Raw genomic sequence first — 17,527 nt, forward strand, 5'->3', positions numbered from 1 at the left:
GTTTGTTATCCCAATACGCATAAAACTGAAAGTAAAATATCCATCTGCACTGGAAAACTATTAGCAGCTGATTTCTCTTAAAACAAGAAAGCTATTGTTTTTCAGGAACTCGCATTTTTCCAATCCAGTTCTCACCCAAGTAAGTAATAGTAAGCACTGCAGTGCCATCTGCAGTTTAAGAGTAAAGCACAGTTGTTTCCAAAACAGGAAAGAACATAAAAGCACTGTTAGTACATAATCTTTATTTTTCATTCTGCAATATCTCCAACCTTCTAAATAAAAGTATTACTCATTTTCAGTTTGGAGAAATTCTGAAATGAACTCACTGATCAAAATCAGCCCACAGAATAATTCTTTCCCGACTTCGTAACAGAATTAATTCACAGTTTCACCGGGAAAGCTAGGAAATGCAAATTACTTTACTATGACACCTTAGTTAAGATATAAACAGTTGTGCAAACTCTGATTATTCTGAGTTAAAAAAAAAAAAGTGTGGTAAAAGGCATAGTGAACATGTGACTCCAATGCTAAAAGTCAAGAGGAATTTTGTCACTGAATTAATTTGAAACCCAGGCTGCCACAGTTAGAATTTGCAGGGAGGAGTATATGATGAGATTTCAGTATCCTTTCCTCATTTATAATGCTGTTCTGACCTTCTGAGTCTTTCCAGTAATGCTTACTATATTACGGAGGTGGCTGGAAAGAAGACCTGCTCTGTAAAATCTTTTCCATAAATAGGGTCTCCTGTATATGTTTGTAAAGCTCTTTTGAGCACTGTATAAATAAACAGCAGGAATGCAAAGCAAGTACTACCTAGCAAATACTGCCAATTATGTTTTAATTGCTATTCATAAGCACTATAGACATTAATTTTTTTTTCTCTCCTTTCTGTGTAAAACTGTGGTTTAAATTCCTCTACATAATATAAGAGTGTGAACTCCTACAGTTTGTATATGTGCTGGCTGCTGGAGAGGTTAAGTCCATATGACCCTCAAATTATCTTATCATCTCTAACTGTAATTTTGAATACATTTTTAGGCAAAAGAATTGTCCACGAGATGCACAGTAATGCATGCCACAGCTATGTATGTGAGCAGAGGAGTAGGGATATGAATTAGGATCTGAATACTTGTCATGAATATGAAAGTGACTACAGCTGTGACCTTGACCTTGTGTTCGTTTATGCGTGTATGTATGTATCTGCATAAAACGATTTCACCTCCATCGTCACAGGATTTGGGGGGAGGATTAATTTGTTGTTGTCTGCTTACAAAGATGAAAAGCATTAAGTCCTCTCAGCTGCAGGTTTCTGGGAGTCAGTCAACACCATGAATGTCAGATATTGAAACAGACATGCCAGGAGCCATGGAATGTGAATATCAAAGTTGACGCGTTCAAAGAATTCTTTGTTATGTTAAAGGGGGCCTTAATTCTGAGCCTCGCTGACCAACAGTTGAATAGCATTCAGATATGCAGACTTTTAGGGGTATATACTGCAAATCATTAATCCCTTATTAGAAATTTTAAGTTATTGCAGCTACATGTGCCAAAATAAATCTGAAATTGGTTCAGTAAAATTGAACGGGTGGGAGCTAACACATTAATTGATCTTACTTTCAGCTATCTGAAAGGAAAATTTATTTGGCAGTTTGAGGCTTTGAGGTGGAAAGGACGGGCATGTCTTGCAATAAGAATTGTTTTTTGAAAAGATATTACAATTAGTATATTTTTTTGTAAATTAATCCAGTAGCACTGCATAAATTTAAACAAGAAAGCAAAACGTTGATACAGAAACACTTCTACTCATCTTACATTCTCTTCTTACAACCATTAATTCATTCTGCTTGTAAGCATCCATGAAGGTTTTTGCCTTTATAGCCATTTCCTGCCATGGATGCCTGTAGCCCATCTGATGCTGTCAGACATGCATCACTCTTGAACTTTGATCCCTTCTTTGGTCTCTCACTTTGCTTTGGTTCTAACCTTCAAAGCCATTGATGCATCCTGTCTTGGCTACAGCAGAGATAGCATCTTTTTCTCTCAATAGGGCTACAGCATTCTTTTCATCAACAGAAATCAAAAGCCAACAGTAATGTTATAATAACTAACTAGGAAGAAGAGAACATCGCCTGCATAATCAAGTGACAGGTACCAGAATCAGGAAAAATGGCTTGGATTTTGCAGGATAGAGAGCATAACTACATATGTCATTTTGAGCATGCTGCTGATCAACTTTTTCAATACCAAGGGTCTCTGTTTCCATCCGAGGACATTTCTCTTACTTAGTAAGAGGAAATGGCAGAAATGGCACAGCTAGGAAGCCATAACCCACCTTGGATTCATTCCATCCTGGGAGAGAGTAATACGAAAATAAGACAGTGTTGATAAATGAAGTATTTGTTCAGCAAGTGTACACAGATTAAAAACAACTTCTTGATAAAACAGCATCAAAAAATGTATACAGATCATTTCTGCCTTCCCTCATTGTTAACTATCTGCTTTCATTAAATGAAAGCGCCATTATGTTGATGCTAATCTAGTTCAGCTGCAGGAGCTCTGTGATAGTAAGTTCAGAGAGGCTTTTAATCCTTTATGTTCTGTCCTGATGGAGGACAGCAAAACAGGAAGTTCTCATGCACAGCTCCTTCCTCTTTATAATGGCAGAGTGGAAGATAGCCATCTGCAATTTCATGCCATTATACTGAAAAGTGCTGGCTCCTCTCAACTCCTCGCAACAGCTGTTCCTGAGTGTGCAGCTTTGTCCCGAGCAGGCAGCTGGCTGTGCTGCTATTGGTGGGAAGTGATCTGTTTGCACTGACTCAGGGCTAAAAGGGAACCCAGAGATGATCTGGTCCTTCCTCTGGCTGTGAGGCCGGACTGGCACTTTGCACGGCTGTTACATCTGGCAGCCAGAGATCCCGTCTGTGAGACCCAAGTTAAGCTGTCTATCCTAAATTAGGAGACCTGTTAGGTTTCATTGTGTGCAGCGGCGGTTTGATGACCAATTGTTTTTCAGCTTTTAAACTACGGCAGTTTATTCAAACAGTATGATTCTGAGAAAATGTAGAATATTACATGAGGAATTCATCGTCAATGTGGTGGCTTGATTTTTACTAATGCAGTTTCCTCTTTTTATTTTCCAGTTGCATTCTTCAAAGTCTCTGCTACCTCCTGCAGCAGCTTTGCTAGGACAGAAACATTAAAATCTATCACTTGGATTCCTTAGCTGTACGACTGCAGTGTATGTAGGACTTCAAAATAGATAAGGTAGTCTGTACTTTTTTTAATCTACTATGGAATTCTTGTCCAGACTTTTACGCTGGGCTACACACAGTTAAGTTGAAACAAAAATATGATGACTGCCTGAAAACCAGAGCATCTGTTTTAGAATGGAACGCAAGGATTGGACATGGTGAATTGAGATCTCTGTTTCAGGATAATAAATGCATCTGTACAAACTCCCTTTTGATTTATAAAAGAATTGTAGTCTAAGTCTCTATAGCCAGCACGCTTTTAAATGGATTCTCTTACAAATTAACATCTACAGCGAGATATGCTTGGCTCCTCTAATACTGATTGACGTATTTGTCTACACACCTGCACTTAAAGGCAGAGAAAAGATTTTTATTCTCTATGAGAAGTTATATTCAAACAGTAGAACAATTCTCCATTGGCAACATAAATGGAAAGGACTGAGTGAATGACTGGCTAGCGATAAGTGGCACGGGGAATAGAAGTCCCATTGTGTGATCACAGAAAGCACTGAAGACAAGACAAACCTATTTACATATGAAAACGCAGACCTTAAGCAAACCCTACAGAAGAGGAGGTGAGGCAAGATAAATGAAATACATAAAACAGATGGGAGAATTCCTTCCCAGAGATTATCACAAATTTCTACCACACCCATTTATCATTAAATTTTAATCCTCGTTGCAAGTGCAATGATTGTCCTCAGAATACACGGGAGCTCTGTTCATAAATGTTTCTTCCTCATCAAAAAATGCACAGAGTGGTATAAATAATACACTATGGAAGTGCTACACTACATATTTCATTTCTCTCTGTGGGTTATATTCTACAATACATTGTATTTCTAGAAGTCCTTCTCCAGTTTGAGCAAGGTGACTAAGTATCAGTCAAAAAGAGCAAGAGTAATCCAAAGAGACTAGTAAAGATTCTCTTTGATTTGTACAATATTAAACAGAAGAATGAAGGAGTATCAGGACTCAGAGTGTAGGTGTCCTGTATTCAGAAGACAAAAAGGTAACAAGCGGTAACATGGTTTTGATATTCTTGTACTATGAGAAGTGAGGTGTTCTTCCTAACAATGTGTTGGGTTTTTTTCAGCTGATTCTGATAAAATGGCCTTCCCCTATACCAAACAAGTGTTTAAATCTTTAGGTAATTTACCCTTTGTGGAATGTAAAACACAAAAATAATTTTATTCCATGGCATGAATAGCCCATGGTATGTTGTTAGTAACACAGGTTATACGGGTGGTCCTAAGCTTTTTGCTTTTCTTATTCAAAGCTTTGCCTCATTTCTTATGATTTCACCTCTGTATGCAGTGCTTGAACTTTCCAGTATCTTACATAGGCATAACAACCTTGTCAGCAGTGGGGCTTTCAGTACAAATAGTGCTACAGATTATTGTTAAATCCCAGATTCAGTTGAACTGAAGACACAGCAAAAGGTTGAGTTCAGAGGAAAAAAAAATAGCAAAACATACTGCCTGTATCCTACAGGTGCTTTTGTAAGTGAAATAATGACCTTACTACGTTGCCCTTTTGCAAATGATTTAAAAGGTTCTGCTGTTTGACCAGTCAGAACAGTTTAAGCTATAGCTGGTAGGATGCAGACAGGCAACTTTATTGTTTGTGACAGTGGTTGGTATCCTAAGCCAAAAAGAGCTCTAAAACTATTACTCATGTGTCTAGCCAGATAATCACAGGGAAGTTTCTGACCCATGGAAGAAATGCTTGAGATATCTGAAAGAGAATATTTAGCACTGTGAGAAGGATTGAACTATTTCTGCTACCACAAATTTAAGGCAGCAGTTTGACACACATCTGAACTCCATGCACTGACAATTCTCAACAGCAACCAATGTAGTCTGCTCTGGTCACATGTTTTAACTTCTAATAATCCACAGCCTCTAAGAGATTTCTCCTCTTATTTACATTGAGGAATTCTCAAAAATTGCATTATCTTAAAGGCGTTATTTTAATAACGTTGTAGCATTAATGCATTTAAAACCCTGGCACAAATTCAGTGGAAGTAGTCACGAGCCTGTGTATTTCAAAAGCAAATAGTTTTGTCTCTTTAAATTACATACCAACCTTATCTGAAAAATGTAAATGCTATTGCTAAAAGCACATTCCTCTGAAATCAGATGTGAGCTTGATTACCTAATGCTGTTTGTTTCCACATCCATCTAATGAATTTTCCTGAATAGAAAGGATGAAAGGAAGCAAAAAAAGTCAAAGCAACAGATTTGTGCAGCAAACGTTCATCCCCTCCAAAATTACCCTTTCATTTAAAAACAAATGGCCAAATACACTGCTGGCCCTCTGAAGTGAGAGCTTTCTACAGTAATACTGCTGCTTTCTTAGGAAGCTTAATTGCCCTGCAAGCAGCAGGCGCCAGTCCAGCACAAATCAAGACTCACCTACAGTTTAATCAATTACATCTGCCCTTGAGCAAATCTACATTGTGAGCTATGTCTGCTCTTCCAGACAATCTGATCTTGGGATAGCTTGTCACTGTGTACAAACCATGTATACAGATTTCACAGATTCTTTTAACCTCAGAATACCAAAGAAGCCAGCCCTTTGCAACAGACCCTGTGTGCTTGCAGAGCTGATTATGGAGTTAGAATAACCAGGAAGCCAGTCAGAACAGCTTGGTAGGGAGCCTTACCACTTAGCGTATGGAGCCTTAAAACTTCAATAAATGTTAAAATCTATATAAGAATACTTTTGAAATAAGACAGAGCTCTAGTTTACATTACTATTAATTATTTTTTTTAAGAACAAGTTATTTCCTTAGGTCACAACACATGCAGTGTTGTTAGATTTCATAGAGAAACCAGCAAATATAACAGTGGATGGCAAATACACATCTGAGGAGTTGTTTTCTTAGAAAGTGCATGTAGTAAATGGAAAGGAATATGAACCTGAAACTGCTGTAATGCATTCTTTACAGGCAGACCTCAATAGAACAGGAGTAAATTCTTTCCAAATGGCTCAAAGGCACGAAGCTGCACACTGGGCAAGAAAACAGAGCTGATGATAGGACTCCTTCTGGCAGGTACACCTGTTAATCCACCCATTTCACATTTCTTACCAGCAGTCAGCTGAAAGACAGAGTGAGGAAATCTGTTCCCCTTGCTGACGGAGAACAAGCAGAACAATCTAATTCCTTAAATAAAACTAATGGTTTTAGCTAGACAGCAAGGCAAATAAAATGCTTTATTTTCAAGTAAGGAAAACTATGCATCCGCAATAAATAACTTCAACATTAGAAATCCATGACGAGTAAGTAATATATACCCAGATTTCAAAACCTGTTGGAAAACAACGAGAAAATCCCTCGAGCTGTGAGCAGCAAAGCTTGTGAAATCAACTTGTGTCTGAGCATCTCCTTCCAGACCTCACTTACCTCTGTCCCCCAAAAGCACTGACATTCCTCACCACAACACTCACACCTTCCAACATCCCATTTAGTCCAAAAGGTAATATCCAAAGTCTCCCCTAAGCCTCTTCTCCCATGCAACATACCCAGTTCTCATGCTCACCAACAGACATGCTGCAGTATCCCATCTTACCACACCACCCACAAGTAATTTAGTCTGGGCAGGCAGAACTAGGGAAGATGCAGCAGGCACCCAGGCTGCTGTAGAGCTCTAGGCAGCTGCCCAGCTTTTGCTTGCCGGGTGCTGATGACCAGATAGAAAAGAAGACATGAATTTCACCTGTGATCCTGGCAGTCAAAGCAGCACTAAGTCTCTTTCTTCTACCAGTGGCTATTTTTTTTACAAGGTTTACAAAAACAGACAAAGTTTGCAACTTCTATCACATCAAATATAGTTAAGAGCTAAAAGGCTGACAGCAGTGCTTGGGCAGTCATTATGTTAGCTGTGTTTCTTGAGGAACTAGATTAAATACAAGGCAAAGCCTCAGCTTAGTAAATAGATGCTACATTGATTAACTTATTTACACAGATTCTGGGGTTTTTGCTACTCTGTTGCATTTAAAACTTTGCAAACAATCATTTATGAGGAAGTACAAACTTTTTTTTTTTTAATCAACTTATTTTATAAAGCTGTGGAAAATAATCTGGTTACCTCTATTAGGAATTAAATTATTATTTGCAAATTTTGAGCATTATAATTCCCCCAGTCTTTCAACTTCACGTGACCAAATCTTGCATTAAAGCCTCATCTTTTGAAAGCAAACTGAAAGACGACTCCATGCCATCTGTAAACAGAGAGTACAACTTTGTTTGCCCTGACTCGAAAACTTTCTGTGAAGCAGCACTAATCTTTTTTATAGGCTATTCAAATGAACATCTATGGCAAATTTCAGCACATCACCTTTGAAAATACTTGCACTGCTTGTTTGAATACTTCTCCTACGTAAGCATAGGTTGCTGGAGATACCATGCAGCAGCAGTTCTGATTTCAGGAAAAGATTCCTTCTTCCAGATCTGAAGATCCCTTCTTCAGATCCCACTGAAATCTATAGAACTGACAGAGAATTCACCAGGAGCTGAAGTTGGACCTAAATGCCATCTCTTACAGCTGTCAAGTACATCAGCCATCCTTTTTATTTTATGACACTTGAGTTCTTGAGTAGAGCACTATTTCAAGATTCTTCTCTGTTTGCAGGCTCTGAACATTTCAAAACTAGACTGTGATTTAATTATGACCATACGACTGCAGTTGTCATAGCAATAAAATGAAGGTATGTTGTCAAAAAGCCTTCAAACAGCCAACACAGACCTGGTAATTCCCTATTTCTAATCCTTTTACCCCACATGTAGACACTAGAGGAAGACTAGTGAAGAGCTCACAGCAGTTAATCACCTTTTTAACCACTTTACTAGGTTTTCTATGGATGAGCTGCAGGGTGTTATTCCTGTTTTCTTGCCAGCCTTCTCCGAAGTAGCGTCAGCTAAGCTGACCATGTGGCCTAGAAGTTGCATGGTATTCACTTGAAGTGAATATATTAATACACTGTATCTGAATAGAATGAAAAAATCTTTTCTCACGTTTTCAAAAGTATCTGTGAAGCTTTCCTTTGGCTGAGGGCTCCCATCTGCCACACAGCTCCTGTCTGCTTTCCGTGGTAATGAGGGACATGGTTTAGTGGGGAAATATTGGCAGTAGATGGACAGTTGGACTGGATGATCCTGGAGGTCTTTTCCAAAGTTGGTGATTCTGTGATTCTCCTGCATCCAGCACAGCTAGGTCTGGTGGGAGAACACGCGTTTCCCATGTCATGGTGAGATACACAACTGGATGACAAAGGAGGGAGACTGAAGACACAAGAGGTACGTTTTTACCCATCTTTTAGAGTTCATTGTACATTGCAGCCTCTGTGACTGTGTAGCCGACTAAACATTAACACTCATTCACTTTAAGGGAGATGCAAAAGTGAGTCAGTTAAGGATCCTTTCGTATGTACTTAATGATATGTAATTCATTTTCATTGTTTTAACTAGGTGCTGTCCCCATTTTATGACTGCAGTAGTATGCTAGCCTTGGACTCAACTCTTTTCTAGAGAAAACTGCTGAAAAGGCTGTAGTCTTTACATAAAACAAAGTGAAATCAGTTGTGTTGCTTCCAGCTTTGTTCATCCCTGCTAGTACAGAGAGAAATGACGGTAAAATAGGCAATCCAGGAGACTCTGGGAATGTACTGAGGATAACTTCCTGAGCCAGGTAATAGACAGCCCCTCCATGGGGGACGGATGCAATGCTGAAGCTGTTGCTCACCAGCATGAGTGAACTGATTGGTGACATCAGGATTGGAAGCTGCCTGCACTGCAGTGACAACGCAATGGCGGAGTTGACACTCTTGAGGGATATTGGACAGGCAAAGAGTAAAATCAGAAAGCCTGTTTTTAGGAAAACCAACTTCCAGTTCTTCAGAGAGTCAGTCAACAAAACCCCCTGGGAATCTGCCCTCAAAGACAAGGCAGCAGAGCAGAGCTGGCAGATCCTCAAGGAAGCTGTCCTCATGGCACAAGAACTCTCTATCCCTAGATGCAGGAAATCAGGAAAAAAGGCAAGAGACCAGCATTGCTGAACCAAGACCTGCTGGTCAAACTGCAGAGCAAGAAAATGCACATATGTAAACTGGGGCTATGGAGGAAAAATGGGAAAAAGCATTGTTGTTACGTGGTTTGGACTGAAAGCAGGCTTGTGTAGTGACACAGCTTGTTTGATCGTGCATATAACCAAACTCTGACTTGAAGCTGCACGTAACAATTACTCAGTATTTAAGCTATACTTTCCCACCACGTATCTCTCTTTCAAAAGTATTTCCCTATCTCATGTTGTTATAATGTGGCAAAGAGACACAGCTCAGTAACCAAAACAACAGGCATGGAACTGCTTCTGGAACAACTGTTCATTGACTTAGATTTATGATTTTTAAAAAACTTCTCACTAGCCAGCCAGCCTTCACTGGGTTTGAATCTGGCTTAGGAATAAGGACTTCCCTCCTATGCAAGGTGGTCTTAAAATGGACAAAGTGCTAAAAACCTTAGCAAGTCCTAATAGTCCATCCTTTTTCCAGTACAAATAGCATTGCGCAGTAATTACTTGAGACATTTGTGTTTCTCTGGGTACACGCCACAGTTCCTAGCTCACAAGCATGCTGCATTAAAAAGCACAAATGATTTACATTGCTAACTTGAAGCTTCACTTAAGAGAGAACTTCATGAATGTGGCTTAAGTCCGTTCTCACCAGTGGGACTGCTCAGCAAATGCACTGCATAAGCATTTTACAAACGACCTTTGATTCTTCATAGAATCGCTAAGGTTGGAAAAGACCCACAGGATCATCCAGTCCAACCATTCGCCCTTCACCAATGGTTCCCGCTAAACCATGTCCCTCAACACAACATCCAAACGCTCTTTGACCACCACCAGGGTCGGTGACTCCATCACCTGTCTGGGCAGCCCATTCCAGTCCCTTTCAGAGAAGTAGTATTTCCTAACGTCCAGCCTGAACCTTCCCTGGTGCAGCTTGAAGCCATTCCCTCTAGTTCCCTCAGTCTCTTGCAGAGACAGGATTTTCTATGCTTAATTCAAAGTAGTCTTTAGGGGTGTTGGACGTACTGAAGTGACAAATTAACACACACAAACGTGAAGAAGTTATGCTAAACACCGTGCTTTTTATTTTTCAGGAAAAAGCAAGAAAATAGCAGTATTTCAACAGACTAGAAAAAGCCTCATATAAATACCAAAAGCACAGCAAATTATATTCAAAGCTGATACATTCCTAGGTCAAAGCATCAAGTTACATGCACATGTATGTGTGTACATACACACAACACATACATGCACACAGATATAGATGTAGCCATTTGGATTATTTGCATCTGACTTATCATTTATTTTAGTGTTGTGAGTGTAGTAATTAGACCAGAATTAACAAAAAGAAATCCAGCGATTTTCACAGACTAGTTTCAGAGCTTCAACACATACACAATTACAGCACAGTCTTTACTCTTGTGGCCATTAAACTCCACTAAAATAAACCAGTTTTAGAGGGAACACACAGAAACTCCACCCTGAAGGTCTCCTTGCTTTTATCACTGCAACATCCTAGCAATTGCTAAAGAACTAAGAGAGTAGCTACTCCAGGAATTGATTTCCAATTCATTCTGTAAACTGTATGCATGCCAGACGTAAACCATGCAAAAACCCCTTGAGCTTTAAGCCCTTATTATTAGCTTGTGTCATGAGTCAGGCACTGTGATTTACAGCATTTTTTAAATGAAAGTTAAGGAACGAAGATCACGTTAGGAGCTGATTTGACTTAAAACAGGAATGAGGGAAGAGCGAGATAGTTGGCAACTCAGGTGTTCCACACTAATTAAGCGTCACAGGTACACGCTATGAAATTTTAAAAAGAAAACTGAGTGCTTTACGTTCCGAAAACAAAAATAAGTTATACTTCAAAGAACAAGTTAGTATAAAAAGTCTGAACGTATGCAAAGTATGTGCTCAAAATATTTATTCTGCGGTTTTAAAAAGAGCCGTAGTCTACCTTACAGAAACAAAGTTCACCCAATACAAAATATTGCAATTTGTCCCATTTTGTCATATGAGAGGTTTCCTTATTCTTCATATGATCCAGAACGCTTGCACAAGAGTTCACGTTATTCCGAGCCACACAGTGGCAGACAGACTATGTTTGATTCTGTGCTTTTACTCCTCAGTACGGTAAAAGCTAAGCAAACCACTTCAGAACAGAGTTTAGCAGGTCAAAGAGCTGTTTTGCGAGAAATCCAGACAACTGTATAAAAGTTAATGCCAAACGGCAGTACCAAGAGAGTGAATTAGATCAACAGAAAAAAAAACCTGCTGATAGCATTCAGTATCACACGTACAGCTTGGAAGCTGGGTATAAGGAAGTCAAAATTAGCTTAAGAAAAAAAAAATTAAACTGTGTAAACAATCCACCCAGTACAAAACTGGATGCAGCTGATAAGAGCAGAACTAGCTTAGTAGAGCTGAGGATGTGCGTGCATCCAGATGCCTGTTCAAACTGCATTTATCAATACTGTTGACAGAACAAAATCACCTACAGCTATTTACACTGCAGCGGAGGCTTCCCCCGCCCCAAGGAGTTGCTACAGATCAGGAAGTCATTACTGTCTTCTGTGATTAAAATTCCAGTTATAAGCTATCAGTGTTTGTAAGCTGAAAACACCCACCTTGCAAACTACATTGGAAACTCTTGTCAAACATGTTTGAGGACTCTTCAGAAGTTACAGTACAGCACTTTCGTCAAGTGGTATTTGCATGAGTAACTTGTGCTGACAGCATGTTAGAATAAGTGAATTGAATGCAAGTTAGGGTAGCTGGGTGCTCCTCCTCAAGAAGAGATCCACCTGTAGAGATTCCAGTCATTCTTAGTGACTTAGTGTATGCAGGGAGAGTAGGACCAAAGAATTTAGGCCAGCCTTCTTATTTCTAGAAATATTCCTCCTCTTCATCGAAAAAGCCATTTTCCAGAGCATACGTGCAGTCCGCATTAGAGTCAGCTTGGCAGGCACCTTTATATTCTTGAATGGATTCGTACAGGGAGTACAGCTGACACAGAAGTGACATATCCAGCTGCCGAAGGCCAACCTGATGGGGAAGGAGTGGGAGAGAAATTAAAATAATAACATTACAAGTGTGATTTTATTTGCAACATAATGCTTTTACATGCAACAATGCGGAAGACATACTTTTCTGATATCACTGTATGTCTTTCACAGATCTCATCTTGATTAGAACTGCCCAGATAAAAGAAATGCAAGTGCAGCTCTGACTGGTTTCTCGCTTCATGGATGAGTATCTCTGCTCGGTTTTCTGCTCTGTATTGACGTACACAGGCAGCTGGCTTCTCTGCCTTGACACAGCTAACCACGTCTAACACAATACCACATGCCACCTGAAGGCAGCAAAACTAAAGCTGAATGAGATAAGGGTGTTTGTTACAGTCTGCAACCCCCCCCCGAACATTTTTACATGCTACTCAAGATTCCTTTCGGTACTGCCAGAGTTTTACATGCATTGGCCTGATTTGTCATCAAGACCTTAGTATTCTGGGTCCCCCAAACTCCTAAAATATTAGGTCTGGGTCTAGTTGAAGACTGAAGTCACCTTGTAGCCTGCATCTTTATTTCAGGCACAAAAATGGGTAAGTTTTGTTGAACACTAAATAAAGCTGGTCATTTAGCTTGAAGTGGTTTCCCTCTGTGGTAATGAAATGAATTCCTTTGACATTTCCACCTATCCAGGTGAGATCACATTAAATCTGAGTTTTCTCTTGCAGTAAATTAAAACCTGTGCCCAATGTAACCTTTTCAGGTACCTATTATGCCTGAATATTAGATAAGTCAGTGTTAAGCTGAGTGGCTATGCCTAGCAAGCTTCAGTCTTTCAGCAGTTCCTGCCGTGATTCACATTTGAAAATGGTGGGGGGGGGAAGGGAGGAAGATGGAAGGGTGTATTTTACACAGAATGAGAACTCTTACCTCAAAAACTCTCCCTTACATATTGTAATTCTAAGAACTGGGGCACTCAGCACACAACAAAACCACATGAAGTTAGACAAAGATCTTTCTCTGGTATTCCTGGGGTCCCTCCCAGCCTGCCCTATCCTATGAGCTCCTGTAGATAAAGATGGGAGGAGGAAAAACAAGCATCACATGCCACATTACCACTCCACCTTAGAAAAACAGGATACAGTTTCTTTCAGAGCCAAGCTGTATTACCTGGTCAGGTCAAGAAGCAGAGACGTGATCATGTCTCCTACAGACCAAGACATCAATACTTCTGCCTCTTAGGCAGAGACAGGATAAGGTGTGAAGCACTATACTTGGTGCCAGAAGATTACAGATGTACCTTTCAGTACCCTCAGATCTTCTGGCCAAGCAAGCAGAACTCACTGAACAGTACCTGCTGGCCTTTCTGTATTCTGTGACAGGAGATCAGCACTTGGACCAAAAGGGCTGCACAGGGGAAAACAAAAGTATCTGCACCATATCCAGACCCATTCTACTTACTCAAGTCATACTTGAGGTAATTTTTTCAGACACATTAAGCTAATGAATGTTTACCTGCCCAAGAGTGAAGTCTGAAGTTCAGCCCTTATGGCTGGCAGCTAATGAAGTTTGGCTTGCCCCATCTAAACAAACTGCTCACCTCAAGTAAAAAAGAACTCTGAAGCTGGACTTAATACTGTTACATGTAAACACGAGAAAGATTAGGAAAACTTGCATCAACATTGTCTGGAAGACAAGACTGGTGAAGAACTATTCAGAGTGATTAGGAGAACAGGGAATAAGCTGAGCAGGAAAGTTCAGCATGGAGACAGAAGAGGTTCCAGATGCAAGATCTTTGTCTGCAAAGGAGTGCAGGCGAATTTGCAAGAGCTTTCCTGTCTCTGCTCAGTGCAGCACTTTAGTGCATTCAGCAACGATAAGTTCTGCACTTGGCTGTAATCTCCAAGCTAGACATTGCTCAGCAGGATCAGTTTAGCAAGCCTTAGCACCAAGTAGTTACATGTAATATATTATGTCTGTAGCTGTCACCAGTGTCAATCAAACAAAAACAGTAGATCTACTGAATAAACCACAGCCTCTAGCTCTTCACAACCTTCAAGTGTGATCCTGACGGTATCAAAAGCCTGAAGAAACATCTGAGCTTGCTAGCACAAGCATTATGCTCTTAACCCCAACTCATCAGCGTCTGACTATAGAGATTCCTCTCATAGCACCTACGGGGCAACATCCTGCGCACCCCCCAGCTATCAACGTTTCTCCTCAAGATCAAAGTTCTGAGATGAACTTTCCTGTGATGCCCCGAACTTTCCTGTGATCCCCAGCATCTAAACTCACCACTCTCCTCATCAAAAAGCCAGCGCAGAACATCTTGCAGGGAAAGATGCTTCCTCGTTCAGTACTGCAACTTTGAGGTGAGCTCATTGCTCAGTTGTAATGCTATCTTTGATTGGCGCAAGGAAGAACGTTCAGAACAGATAACAGCGTGCTATTATCCCCATGATGAAAGGCAGCCTATCAGTACGTGAGGGTACAGTCAGTTTGCATGGGGCACAGAGGAGCACACCTGGAACTGAGGGGCCTGCTTGCTTCAAAGCCTTTGTTGTGTTTGTGATAAAACACTTCTGAAGGAAAAAAAAAATAATAATCAAATCATCAAGGGTAACAGATTATCAAAGGGGAACTCCGGTGCCAAATGAGTTTAACAAGCATCTCACTTGATTTCCCATTAGGAAAAGTAAATTAGATTTTTATAGGAGCTAGCTTTGCTTTTTTGGAGAAGATTAAGACAACAAAAGTTCATATCCTCGGGTCCCTTTGCACTGCTATAGAAGAACACCCCTGCAGTGGATGGGCACTTGTGCTTCCCATCCTTTGGGGCAAGTCAGTACACAAGGCCATTCTGAGCTGTATTGGAGTTATTTGTCGAAGCATTTGTGGCAGACTAAGCCTCCACCACGCCGCGCATTCCTGTCAAAGCCACAGAAGGGTCTTTCAACAGCTTTTTTTTTTTCAGTTCAAATCCCTTCCCACCGTGGCAAAAGCAGCCTTAGGACGGGCAGATTTTCAGCAGTACTGTACGCTGTTTCAGAACACGGGGTGCGTAACATTGGAGTGGTTCGTTAGTCATGAGGAGCGCATCTGGCAACAGCAGAGCACCAACACCCACACGAGCGCTGAACCCAAAGGTGTGCCAGACCGCCCCAGGAGCTGTGCTAATAACGCTGCGTTACAGAAGCAAAACAAGGTCTTGAGGAAAGTTGCGCCCAAGCGTCCTTCACCCGAGCTCAATGAATCAGTGCTCGTTCTTTTAGAGGACAACGTTCTGAGATGGGCGGCACATTCACGCGGCTGTCTCCGAACAGGGCGTTCATTCAGCAGCTCCGCGTTCCGAGAGCGTGGAAAATAACCGCTGCGGACGCGGTCTGGCACAGAGCACGACTTAGCGTCCTTCAGCTCCCCGTGGTATTTTTACCGAAGGGACCGCGGCGTTTCTCCGAACGACCGCCCCGAGCCCAGGCTGCGGCCGCCGGGCTCCTCGGGGCCGCCCCAGCCCGCGGCCCGCTCCCACCTCCCCGCGGGCCCTACAGCCGCCACACAAAGGCCGCTCGCTTCGCCCTCCGCGCGGCGGCTCTGCGCGGCGCCGCGGTGCCTCCCGGTGGGCCCTCCCGCCCGGCCGGCGGCCCCTGAACGACGGCACCCCCCGCCGCGCCGAGTCCCGCCCGCCACGTCCGCCGTCCCCGCCCGCCTCGCCCCGGGGGCTCCGCGCCGCAGCCGGCCTCGCCGCGTCCCACCGCGCGGCACCGCCGCCGCTCACCATCTCCTTGCGGAGCAGGGCCAGCGCCGCGTCCAGGTTGGGAGGCTTGGGGGGCCGCGGCGAGCCCCGGCCGCCGCCGCTCAGCTCGTCCTGGATACGGGACTTCTGCGCGTACAGCCGCTCCAGGTCCCGCCAGCGCCCGCCCTGGCCGCCGCCGCCGGAGGAGGAGGAGTTGAGCAGCCCGCTCAAGCTCTTGGGCAGCGGCGGCAGCCCCGAGCCGCCGCCGGGCCCCAGCAGCCCCGGCCCGCTCATGCTGCGGCGGCGGCGAGCGACGGAAAGAGCCGCGTCGGCCGCGCTGCGGGAGGCGCCGCCCGGAGCCCGCCCCGCCTACGGGCCGCGGAGGGGAGCGGGGCGCCGCGCGGGGCTGCGGACGGGCCGCGGGGCGGGGCGGGGCGGGGGCGGGCGGCGCGCAGGTGCTCGCGGCGGACCCCGGGCTTTGTCTGCGGCGGGGCCGGGCCTTGCCCGGGAGGGATGGCCCCGCGCCGCCCGCCTGCTGCCTGCCGCCCGCCCTCGCACACAGCGGTCGTGTGCCAGTTGCGAGCGCGAGCTGTGCACCCTTTATTTCCCATTTATTATCTTTGCCGTTGCATAACCGGGTGGTTCGGAGCAGATGGTTAAAGGTGGGGTCCTACCGCCCCAACCGCGGTTGGTTTGTGCAGTTTTCTATTGGTAGAAGTAACGAGATACGGTGGTTTCTAACGTTAGAGGTAAGGCTTCACGTCGTTTCTGGCTTTGTTTATAGCCTCACGTGGCTTTTTCACGATTTCAATCTCATCAGACTCGCTGGCAATTATCTTAAACCAGCTTACAACTGAGGAATCTTTCCCCACTCTTTATTTGTATCTACTCGCTACTTCAGGGGTTGGTACCTAAGACAGTGTGCTCTGTGTTTTAATGCTTTGGGCAGTAGAGTCAAGAAGATTCTATTTTATTTTTTCCATTTCTTGAGATCTGACTTCTGCTGAGATTAAACATTGGTATATATCATATGTTCATTCTTTTCCAAGAACTCATTAATATATGCTAATATCCTTCCGGGCATGAGTGGTAGGGCCCTGCGGTGGTCTTAAGACCACTTACTTTCCCCTCATTTCTCCACCATCGGCTTCATCGTGGTGGCTTTTGGCTGACCTCTAGCTGTTTCTCCACAATCTGGCAAATTTCTTGTTTGATAGCCATATTGAGCAACTTTCTATCTTAGCTCCAAACCAAAACAGTATATGTGAAATCTGAGGAAGAAGTCCTTGTACCTGGTGGGTGCAAACATAAAGGTAGTCTACTGTGACTTCAGTGCTCCTGTGAAGCAGGATGGTTGAGAAAAACAAGGCTGTTCACACACCAAGCAAAGCTGAACTGGAAAGTTTTAGAGCTAGCACTCACTGATTCCTTTTGCTAAACTAATATATTGGTCCTTAA

At 42.8% G+C, this 17,527-nt stretch overlaps 1 protein-coding gene across 1 annotated transcript; it reads right to left on the reverse strand.

Annotated features, from left to right (window-relative positions):
* Positions 1-10,387: 10,387 nt before the first annotated feature.
* On the reverse strand, positions 10,388-16,390 carry FAM89A (family with sequence similarity 89 member A). The gene is made up of 2 exons (XM_015284383.4): positions 16,112-16,390; positions 10,388-12,373 (listed from the first exon to the last, which is right to left on the reverse strand). The coding sequence occupies exons 1-2, from the start codon at positions 16,361-16,363 to the stop codon at positions 12,215-12,217; spliced, it is 411 nt and encodes a 136-aa protein (XP_015139869.1). The 5' UTR covers positions 16,364-16,390; the 3' UTR covers positions 10,388-12,214.
* Positions 16,391-17,527: the final 1,137 nt, after the last annotated feature.

This window comes from Gallus gallus, chromosome 3 (genome assembly GCF_016699485.2).
Source record: "Gallus gallus isolate bGalGal1 chromosome 3, bGalGal1.mat.broiler.GRCg7b, whole genome shotgun sequence".
Classification (NCBI taxonomy): Eukaryota; Metazoa; Chordata; class Aves; order Galliformes; family Phasianidae; genus Gallus; species Gallus gallus.

Excerpts from the sequence above, each read along its gene's own strand:
- FAM89A (XM_015284383.4), bottom strand. The coding sequence starts at position 16,363 with ATGAGCGGGCCGGGGCTGCTGGGGCCCGGCGGCGGCTCGGGGCTGCCG. Across the intron at positions 12,374-16,111 it reads CCCTGCTCCGCAAGGAGATG|GTTGGCCTTCGGCAGCTGGA; the intron begins GTGAGCGGCGGC and ends CTTCCCCATCAG.